This window comes from Leptonychotes weddellii, chromosome 8, assembly GCF_054177405.1.
Source record: "Leptonychotes weddellii isolate Sample4059 chromosome 8, ASM5417740v2, whole genome shotgun sequence".
Classification (NCBI taxonomy): domain Eukaryota; kingdom Metazoa; phylum Chordata; class Mammalia; order Carnivora; family Phocidae; genus Leptonychotes; species Leptonychotes weddellii.
In genome coordinates, this window is record NC_138376.1 from 95,765,316 (window position 1) to 95,776,959 (window position 11,644).

At 40.7% G+C, this 11,644-nt stretch overlaps 1 protein-coding gene across 7 annotated transcripts in view; it reads left to right on the plus strand.

Moving 5' to 3' along the window:
* Positions 1–7,257, plus strand: part of TPD52L1 (TPD52 like 1) — a 93,623-nt gene extending 86,366 nt beyond the window's left edge. For 4 of the 7 annotated variants that reach the window (XM_081828928.1, XM_081828925.1, XM_081828926.1 and 1 more), the window contains 2 exons: positions 1,881–1,941; positions 6,605–7,257. In XM_081828928.1, coding sequence (XP_081685054.1) covers positions 1,881–1,941; positions 6,605–6,733 — 190 coding nt within the window. In that variant the 3' untranslated portion in view covers positions 6,734–7,257. Of the gene's footprint in view, positions 1–1,880; positions 1,942–3,386; positions 3,469–6,604 lie in introns of all 7 variants that reach the window. The other 3 variants (XM_081828927.1, XM_081828930.1, XM_081828932.1) reach the window with 2 other exon arrangements.
* The last annotated feature ends 4,387 nt before the right edge of the window (positions 7,258–11,644 follow it).

Genomic DNA, 11,644 nt, shown 5'->3' on the forward strand with positions numbered 1-11,644 from the left:
AGAGAGAGAGAGAGCACAAGCAGGGGGAGCGGCAGGCAGAGGGAGAAGCAGGCTCCCTGCTGAGCAAGGAGCCCCATGCGGGGCTCCATCCCAGGACCTGGGATCACAACCCAAACCGAAGGCAGACACTTAACCAACTGAGCCACCCAGGCATCCCTGTTTGTCAGCTTTTAAGTGTACAAAGAAGGGCTGGCAAAAAATGAACACGGTTTTGCTTTGTGAATCCATCTAGTGGCTTATGGGTCAAATGTAGTCCTCATGATCTTGACTGAAACTAACTTTAAAAAAAAATTTTTACTCATCTAACATATACCCATGAACCATGAGGCTGAACTGTCCGGCCACTGTGGGCTTGTGTAACTGATGGATGATAGGCCGGCGTGTGAGAGCAGGCTTGCCCTCATAAAACCCTCAGTGGCAGCAAGGTGTCAATAAATATATACCGTTGAGTCGTTCAGGTGCAAATTCACTAATATTTCATCATGAAACAGCAATATTATGGAGGATTACTCATAGGAATTTGACTCATGCTTGCGTTGTTTACAAGATGTAATGTCACAAGTGGGCTCTCTGAACTCACCATTGTTAATCCCTACAGCGTAGATGCAGATACATTTCTGACCATCTGGAGTGTCAGAGTCTCTGGAGGTGATCTCTAACAAAGCCAAACTCAGTCCAAAACATATTATGTACGTTAGTTTCCTCTTGATCGTATTAGAGCCGTGCTTCATTCCACACCATACAAAGAAGCCCATCTATTATAGCCATTCTCCCTTATAAAATTCCTCTAGGCCATTCCTCCTATTTCATTTCGCCTGCACTCAAGAGAGAATAACAGGTGGCTTATCAAATATAGTAACATTCAGTTGAATTATTTGACCTGAAAATGATGGCAGTCATTGTTGCTGAATGCTGACATGGATACAAGATTTAAGGTACATTTTTAGTACCTTCTTGGTTCCTGTTTCTTTAGTTGGACCTGGGGATATCCTTTTTAATGGTAATGATGTCATGAAATCATGTCATGTGGCCAAATCCAGTCTAGGAAACCAAAAAGCACCAAATGAAGCACCTAATGCTTAAAGTAACAAGATGATGTATAGAGAGTATTTAACACAATGAATGAGTCACAAATAAATTGTTAATAGACTGCAAAGATTTTTGTTTGGTAAGAGAACAAAAGTATATCCTCTGTAGGAGGAAAAATAACATGTGCTCATAACGCCATTTTGATCAAGCATTAGGCAAGTAATAGGTATATTTCAACTTAAAATAATGAAAGCATTGACTCTCAGAAACACTACTTCATGGAAATTGACAAAATGATTACTTTTTAAGGCATGGAAAAGAAAAATTTATGAACTTCTTTTTTCCCCCTTGAGTTATTTCTGTCTTGTCTCACATTTACTGAAATAAAGAACTTTACAATTCCAAGTGGGAAAACTCTAACATGACATTCTTCAGATAGACTTTCCATTGCTTACCAAGAACAAAAAACCAAAACCCCAAGCAAAACAAAAAAAAACGAGTCCGGAAAAGGAGTGCTGTGATAGTTAATTAGCAAATGACGAATTAAGCTATCACTCCTTCGAATTCTTGGAAATGATTTCCAGGGCATCTTGGAATTATTACAGTGGTGTTATTAACAAATGCTATCCCGTTTGTTATATGACTATTTTACTTAGAAAATTTCCATGTCAGGTTATGGTTTGTAGATCTAACCTGGCAGAAATGAAAACATACTTGAAGGCATGCTTGTTGAACCGACAGCTGGCTCTGGTGCAGAGATGATGTTTACAATAAAGAGCAGAAAGCCAGGCAGCTCGGTTGCTAAGACAGCTGGGTCTTTGGAGCTGACCTCTCTTTTTTTGTTATTTTAGGAATTCTCCTACTTTCAAATCATTTGAGGAGAGGGTTGAGACAACTGTCACAAGCCTTAAGGTACAGATGAAGTGAATTTTGTGTCATGGGGTCCCGTGAATCAGGACAGCTTAGTCATTGTGGTGGTTAATTCTGAAGGCGGGACTGCCAGCATTCGGTGCAGCCAGGAAGAAAGCCTTGCACAGAGTCTGTCTTTTTCTTCACATATAAATCTGTCAGTAAAACCAGTATCGGAGAGTGTTGCTGGATCCTCACAGAGTTGTTTCCACAAACCATTTGAGGGTGATGACTTGTGAACATGAACTGGGATTTGTGTTCACATCTTTGCAGGTTAGAACTCTAGTGCTGTCCCCTCAAAAACTGGTATGTGAGAGAGGATTGCGGGTAGGATCGAGGGTATGTGAATTCTGAATTTAGAGGTTAAGTGGAGGGTCTCCAACAGCTCATAGCCCCTCTGGTTTGCACATGGGCTAGCAAAAACGAACTTGGCCCCCTGCGTTACACCGCCTCCCCTCTCCCGTCAGCTACCCAGACTTGTTTACTCCATTCCTAGACCGAGCACAGCACAGCATGATGATCATGGAGGGAAAATCAAACTGAGTCACAACGAGCATTCTTTTGTAATAACGCATTTGATCCCCAGCTTTAAACTGAAAATACGCCTGTGTCATGGGAGGTGTTAAAAAAAATTTCATTGACTTTATCATTTGAGTGTAGATGAATTCATCTACAGAGGAAGAAAGCACAAATAAAATCAGTCTAGTCTCAAAATGAGACTTTCAAAACAGGAAAAATCATTGAAACAACTAAGATTATGTTTTTAAAGATACCAGCTAAACAGTGATTTAAATAGTCTTGATATTCTTATCGCTATTTAGTAGATAGTCCATTTCTGTATTTCCCTATCTGGGAAAATGAAGAATGCAGGGGATCTTTAAGCAGATCAAAGCAGGTGTGTGCACGTGCTGATCATCCAGCTGCTTCTGAATCCTCTGCCACCATGTGCTGCCTGATCTGTCTGTGAGACTGTAAGGTATTCCTCACTAGAGCTCCTGCATGCTCTGATTGTGACTTGGAGAGTCTTTCCTCTTAGGGGAGGCTCTTCCACAGTCTCCTGCTTCTGCTTTATCGGGCCTGGGATTAGATGTTTAAGGCCCAAGAATGAGATTATTACTCAGCATTTCCCAGGCCTTGCTTTCACTTACCAGCACTTTGTAGTCGTGCGATTCCATGACCCTGCTTGTCAACATCATTGCTTATTGAGTATCTGGGGACCCGTAGGAGCCATTGAATTGCCCCCATGTGTAGGGAAAGCTTTGATAAGGAGGGACGTGCAGTGCCTGGAACATTTCTCTTGCTAGAATATCAGGTTTCAAAACTAAGGGTTCAGAAAATCCTAGGAGTTAATTTCTCAGCATTTGGTTCCCAGCCTTAGATAGTGGAAGGAGGATGGATTCTGTTGCTTGTTAGACCAGTTCTGACATAGGAGGAGTTGTACTTTTTAGGTTTTCTTTAGAAGAAGGAGATACGAAGAAGCAAAAGAAGAATAAACAACAACCTATTTCCCTTTGCTTTTAGGAAGCTCTGGTAAGCTCACAGCTCACATATGATTTAAGTGTTTGATCCACAGTCTGAGCTTCTCACTTCTCTCACTTTACTGGGATGGAAGGTGTAGAGCCTGTCTCCTCCTTCAGACGTGCACAAAACTAACTCAGCCGGCCAGATCCTAGCCTGTGTCAAGACTTCCTGAAAGTGGGTTCCGTGTCTGCATGATTGTCCCCGGGGTTTAACAAGACTCACATCCCACCCACCTCCCCTATGTCACAGCCGATGCCTACTTCCTCTTTTTCTGCCCACCCAGGCAGTGGAGAATAAATAGCTAATAATTGTGCTTTGTGTAAAACTCCCCACTCACTCAGTCATTGCAAGTTCCTCATTTTTTTTTTCTCCAGACTAAATAATAGATGTTTAACCCTTCTTTATGTAGTTTATTTGCCGCATAGTTCTGTGTTCTAAATTTTCTCCAAAATTTCTATAACGTTCTTCAATTTATGGATCCTGGGGCTGTTTCCGGCTGACTCACAAATCAGTAAGGATGAATCAGTAAGGAAATGCCTCGCAGGTCTCTGCTATGGTTCTCCTCACACATACTGCTTTAAGCTTGATTTTTAAAACATCGCTCAAACGGAATCCTGTTCATATTTGCGTTATATGAGAAATAATGTTCTGCTGGGAAAGGAGGTCCGTTCTTACCATCTGTCACACACCATGTGGCATTTATACTGATTGTTCTTCCTTTATACCCAGTTCTGTAACAGCTTGGTTTTCCATGTCATCACCATTATATAAAATTTAGTCCTGTTTGCCTAGATCCTTCGAATACATCACTCTCTCACCTGATGACATCTCAGCTGGTTTCACCTATAAACTCGATGAATGCACTTTCTATTTCCTCTAAAACAAACAAGCAAGCACAGCTCCGATGAAACCGTATTTGTTATGTTCCACCAGGGAATCATGAACAACTATATCCCTTCCAACCATTCTGATCATTTAACCTTCCAATCATTCTTCGAACCATGTCAAGCAGACCATATTTTTAGTGCACCTCTTTTTGGTGAATACTTTGCATGGCTTTATTTAAAACCTTAAGAAAAAGACAAGATATACTTACTACTTCTTTGTATCTTCTCAACCAGCCATATTATTATGAGAGATTACGCGGCCCAACTCAATAATTCAAATAGAATTTTATGCAAACAACAATTATAGTTTTGGGGATAAAGTGACAAATGCTTGGATGAGCCATTAGGAAGGAAAGGGTCCAGGAGAGTTTTATTGTTCACATCTTTGCTGATGCAACTCCTCACCTAAATAATCGCTGTGTACAGTCATTCAGCCCACGTGGTTAGGAAACCCCTTTATTCCACTCAACCGTCTTGGTTAAAAACCCCTTCATTGCACTCCCTTTTTTTGACAAATTGCTTTAAAACGATTCCCACCTTTATTTTTCTATTTTGATTTGAGAAAAATCAAGAACTAGGAGAAGAGAAAGCAACAAAGCCCAAAAGAAAACATCAGTAATTGGTATTCACTTGATTCAAAACTGTGTGTGACTTCTGTTGCAAAACAGAATGCAGATACAATAAAGAGGAGAATGGGAACTCTTAATAGAGTGGATTACATTGAATTAATCTTGTTTCTCTCCAGAAAGAAATAAACATAGTGAAAAATCACATAGTTGGAAGCAACCCCTGCTTCTTCCCAGTGCTGAGATGACACAGAGTCAGGGAGGAATCAGTGCTCAGTGCCAGAGGTCTGCAAATTAAGGCCTGTGGGCTAAATCCAGCTGGTTGCCTATTTTTTGAATGGCCTGTAAGCTAAGAATGGTTTTTATATTTTTTAATGGTTGAAAAAAATCAAAGGAAGAATGCTATTTTGTGACGTGTTAAAATTAAATTACATGAAATCCACATTTCAGTGTCCATACACAGTCTTCTGTAAACACAGCCATGCTCATTCACTTATGTGTTGTTTTTGGCTGCTTTGTACAATGGTTGATTTGAGTATTTGTGACAGTGATTATGTGATTCCTAAGCTTAAAATATGTGTTATCGGTCACTTTCCAGAATGAGTTTCCTGACCCCAAGCAGAGTGGAAAATTTGACTTAGGAATTGAATCTAAAGAGGCAGAGAAGGATTTTAGTGACACCTGGAGAAAAGTGTATGCTTGTTTTGGAATGTTAGACTGGTTTTAAAACCTGGTTACCTTTTGTAAAGGGCAGACCAGGCAGTGAGTGGATACACGTCGCAGTGTGGCTTACGTTCCTCTGAGTGATCACTTTGGTGGCAGTGAGGAGTAGACAGCATTTTGGGAATAGCAACATTTTCTATTCTGTACCTTTCTTTTCCTCAACGTGTTTTCCCATACTGTTAGTGGTTAAAGGAAAACCAGTGCGACAATTAATAAGACTTGCATTAAACATTAAATATTCTTTTGAAGGACTTTTTAATACAGAATTTTTCAAAACATTTTACCCATATTTCTTAATATATTTCTTATTAATTGATTTCTTCCTGATTTTGTTCTTATTACCAATAACAAGTACACAAAAAGGGAGCCTCCTAAAGCATCATAACTTTGCATTTCAAGGGATAGCCCTCCTTGAGGGGCAACTGCCTAGAAAGATGTGAAGTGGGCAGTGCTTAAGATCTGAGTCCTGTCTGCCTCTCAGAACAGAGACCAGAAAACATGTTCAGTGGAACTGTTCAGCCTTTTCAAAAGCCATTTGTCAGGGATCCAGGTAGCCTTTCTTAAGTCCCAGTAGGAAGCCTAAATTGGAGTCACTTAAAGATGTTTATACACTTTTTAAGTTGAGGGAATTTATCTAAAATCCAGTTCTGTTTCAATTACATCTGTTCTCAGGGTGATGTGTAGACAAATCCACAGATCTGGATATGCTCCTGAAGGGGTTGAGATTTTTAGATGTCAGAAGGCATAAAGAGAGCATTGCTAAAATTGTACAGAATTGAAGTTTTGGATCCTCTCCCAGATCCCAAGTATGAATGGCATTCTAGCACTCTGCTAAAGGAAACTAACTTCTCTACACCCTTTACGTTCCCTTTCAAGAAAAAAACTATTTTTGAACTCGAGAGTAGTCCGTTTTTACACAAACGTTGCAGACCTGATGAACTAACTATGTTTGCATCTCTGACCTTTCAGACGAAAGTAGGCGGGGCGAACCACGGCGGAGGCAGCTTCGAAGAGGTGCTCAGCTCCACGGCGCACGCCAGCGCGCAGAGCTCGGGGGGCGGGCCCCGGCGGGCCGAGGAGGAGGAGCTGCAGTGCTAGGGCAGCCCCCTGCAGCCGCCCCGAGCCCCGGCCCCGCCCAGCCGACCAAAATCGCGCTGGGAAAAACCCAGGCCTTGACCTTGTTCTTCAAACGGCCTCTCCGCAGAGTTTAATAAAATGATTTCCATTTTGTATTTGTGTTAATGATGGACCACGTGACCATCACATTCAGTATTCGTAGACTGTCATAATTTAAAATGTCCCCACTTGAGCAGGTACAAAATTGATCATAACCCTTGTCTTTGTGTAATTCAGCTTATTGTAGCTATTAATGATCCAAACTCGTAGCTATTAATGATCGGCTTTGGTTTTCCCTTGGACTCCTTTATGATGTGCATGTCTTTGAAGGCTGAGAGTGGTGAACACCCCCTTCCAGGTCGGTCAGGTGGGCGGGATAGAGTTTTTCTGACCTTCTCCAGCAACAGGATGGGTTCACTGCAAATTTCATCAAACTGCTTGCGATCGCCCTCACTTGCATCAATTATATGTTTGTTTAAGCAATTAAAATAATTGGTTTTAATGAAGACTTTGAATTCTTAATTTCTTTACGTCTTCAGGGCAGGTAATGACTTTAAAAGATGGTAGCTATGAATCTGCAAATGCTATATATTTTTTTTTTTAAAAGATTTTATTAGAGAGCACGAGCAGGGGGGAGAGGCAGAAGGAGAGGGAGAAACAGACTCCCCGCTGAACAGGGAGCCCGAAGCCAAACGGGGCTCCCGCCACTCTGCGATGCTATTTTAAATCAACGTCTACTGCTAATTTGGTGAACATAAGAGGATGTGTAAGTAATTATAACCTCAGCGACCCTACCAATTCTAAAATTCTCTCTATTCCACATAGAGTAGCAAACTCAGGTAAGGGAGACCTGAAAGGGGGTGGCCAGAAAATGGGAGAAACAGTTCTGCTTCCCCTTCCATTTTGCAAATTGCTCACATGAATGAAAAAAGCATCATATTAATACAATCAGGTTTCTGCAGGAATTTTTACCTTTCGCATCATATGCTTCTCTTTTCTTCTAAATGGGACCTATACATTTGTTACTAGGTAGCACACACACATCCTATAGATGCAATTTTTAAGTGAACACAGAATTGACCTATTAACTTAAAAAAGCACCGTTTAATATATATATTATTCATGCAATATATATTTTATGTTATTTATTCATTGTTTAATTTACTTAGAAATATATATATTTCTTTTTATTTTTTGATGTAGTGTTCCATGATTCATTGTTTGCGTATAACACCCAGTGCTCCATTCAGTACGTGCCCTCCTTAATACCCATCACCAGGCTAACCCATCCCCTCACCCCCTCCCCTCTAGAGCCCTGTTTGTTTCTCAGAGTCCACAGTCTTTCATGGTTTGTCTCCCCCTCCGATTTCCCCCCCTTCATTTTGGGAAATATAGATATTTCTACATAAAATATATGTATTTTATAAATTATACACACATATGTATACATATATATATACATATATAGCGTAGTGAAATAAAGCCAGTCTGAAAAATTCTATTCAAATTAATGGAGCAGGACAATCCACACATCTAACTGAAAATCAAGCGAGTTCAAAGCCACATAATCTCTGAGGCTTGCAGTCTTAGCAGAGATAGGTATGGGGCTATAATCTTGAACCAGCGTGGACAATGAAGCCCTGCCAGTAGGATCATTGGCATTCTCTCTAACTTAACCTTCCAGCATGTTGGTTGAAGCCAAACCCTGTCCAGCTGGCTTGTAATTTGCTCACCCACCGCTGCATGTGGCTGTCAATCTCTGTGCTCAATTTGCAGTTGCCTGGTGTGTTTGAAATGGTCACCTTTTATAAACTCACTTCTTGACCGCATTCTTTTTGACTGCACTCAGCAAACTGCACCGTATTAGAAAAAGCAGAGTTACAGTGCTATACACAAATATCTTCATTCACCAACCGATTTCTGCACAGGTAAGTCTCAGCCTTACGTATGACCTGAATACATAGTATTAACAGTGACTAGAAAAACAATCAAGATAATTAGTGTTCATGTCTCAAAGCTTCAAATACATTTTAGCCTCTTATTTTAAACCATGCTTCAAAACTTTGAATTTCATCAGTTTTATAAAAACTATATTCATGTCAGCTCTATTAATTGAAAGGTTTTTATGATTATTATTCACTCTGATCTGGGAGTGAGATAAGGGACCATGACATGAGTAGGCTTTCATTTTGTCAAACGATATGTGAAGAAGTCACATTACTGGGGCGCCTGGGTGGCTCAGTTGTTAAGCGTCTGCCTTCTGCTCAGGTCCTGGGATCGAGCCCCGCAGCGGGCTCCCTGCTCCGCAGGAAGGCTGCTTCTCCCTCTCCCACTCCCCCTGCTTGTGTTCCCTCTCTCGCTGTGTCTCTCTCCATCAAATAAATAAATCTTTAAAAAAAAAAGTCATATTACTCCAGTCGTTGGTAGGTGGGTAGTCAGCATAGACGTTTCATTTCCTCACGGCCTAATCACTCAAGAGGTGCCTGTTTCTCCCTTACTTTGTGCCTGTGCAAGCTCCTCCTGACTTAATTTTACCCTGGGTTTCCTTATTAGGTCCAGCGGGGCTCAGTTCACACGCAGTAGTACTGTCTCCACGAGTGCTAAAAGGTATTTGCATGCCATGGGCTTAACCATTCACTAAAAAAATCAAAATGACTTCAGGTCAACACCATGTATACAAAATTAATATCACAACCCCGATAACCTCGAATTCCAATGTGAATTGTGATTACAAAATAAACTGGCTTTTTTAAAGTAAGCAGTTCTGTAATGTAACCATTTGCTACTTTTTAAATACCATTGCTTGATGGAAAATACTCATAGATTTACGCTACAACTTTATCTTACAACTCACATCTCATGAAAACTATGACTGTTGGTAAGTCATGTCAGCAAAGCAACCTGCCTCTTACTCTGAATTACACATTTTCTTACAAAGCTGTTCTTGAACCGTAGACAACAAAACAAATTACATGCTTTATTACAGAACGTCTTGACAAACCACGCCATTCACAGTGGTCAACGCAAAGAAAACCCCAGAAGTCTAACCTGCGGCTCTGTCACTATTCATTGTTCCAGAGTTACCTGTCGGGGCCTGAAAGCTGTTGCACTTCACTGCAAAATGGAGCATAAGGTGGTTGTGAACTTGAACCACAACACCCCCTCTCACTTAGTATCAAATTGGAGGGTAGGCAGGTGCAGGAAAGGGCAATGGCCCTAGGGTGAAAAAGTGGTTTCAACATGAAATGTAAAAAAATGACTTCAAACCTGGTGTTCAGATATAATTTCAAACTATAATATTTGGCAACATCTTATGGTTGCTTGGTAATCTCTAAGAATGGTAAAATTCTTTACACGTCTACCTGACTTTTAGTTCATACCATAAAGAGTATGTATCAAGGCAATTAAAAAATAAGATACTCATAAGTCTCCCACAGGAATCATCCCAACCCCACTTTGAATATGAAGACTGGCAAACTACTTAAATAAAACTGCTGGGCACAGAGGATGCTTTTCCACCTGGCACTTCATCAGTCATTTATCACAGAGTGATAATGTGCCACCAGACTGAGATGAACAGGTTGGACCTTCTGTTAGAATTGACATTTTTCGAATAGAAGGGCATTGAGACTTACATTAACAGCTGGTGAAATGCCAGTCCACAAGGCAGAAACAAGGAACTTTAAAAAAAAAAAAAAACCCACCCCCCACCCCACCCCAGTCAGCTCCCCCACCTGAGATGTGTCCCCTCCAACTACCCCTGCAGCCCTGCCTTTCCACCCCGCCTTTTGAGTGGGGTAGTCTCTCTTCTTCATTGCAAGGAAGTAATGCATTCTTTTCTGTTGAGTTCAACCCAATAATAATGTTTTGCACCACATCATAATTATAGGGTTTGTTATTCAGAAGATCAATTCCAGGCAAGTAGCAGGTATCTTCCAGGAGAAAACAAAAATTTTTTAAATGATAATGCTCGAATATTTGTAGACTTGGCTGGTGAATTCGATAGCTTTTTCTATTGATTCTTTTTCTATTGATCTTCACTGTGTTATTAAATAGGATTTATAGCACCATTACATTTTCTTTCCCTTCTTAAACCTATTACCCCAGTAAGGAAGATTTAGAACTAAGTGTGAACTTGGTAGGTAGATGGAAAACTGAGACGATGACCAGTAGGTGACCAGTAGTATTAAGTCTGACCCAGTAGAGGCTCCCTAGTCTATGAATTTATGAAAATTACAGCAGGCAAAACATCCCAAGTAAAGCTTCAGGGCCACAGAAAATCTTCTGGTTAGAAATATTTGAATTTTTATCTGCAATTATTTTATGGGTGTATGTTCATGCCAGGAGAAAAAAAAATCCAAAATCCTGATAAGATGCAACAGTATGTTGAAGCCAAGCAGCATTGCTCTTTTCAGTGCAGAGTAGCTATATGTACACGTGTGTTGCTTCTGAAGAGATCATGCACTTTGCTTCCGGCAGATTGGGTATCCATGGATACTGCAAAGAGTTTCCAAAGAAACGCTGCCTAGAATATTCTCACCACGCCAGACTAGCAGGCCCTCACATGGAAACTGACACTTGAATTAAAGGGATAGGCATCATTGCTTCACACCAAAATACTGGGCAGGTTTGCATGGATAGTCTTCTTTGCCTCACCATTCAGTGGTTGTGCATCACTTAAAGGCAAGCAGGGTAGGTTACTTATCCAATGAAAGGAAATGAGGGGAAGAAACTGGATCTGTGTTCCCTACATAAGGTGCAGCGACCCCAGTAATACTCTTCTGATTACAGATTTCTTACCCGGCGATCAATGTTCTTATAAATCAAGGTCTGTATATTTATACATCAGACAGGGAAAAATTACACAGAGGCATACAAGTGGCACTTGACATT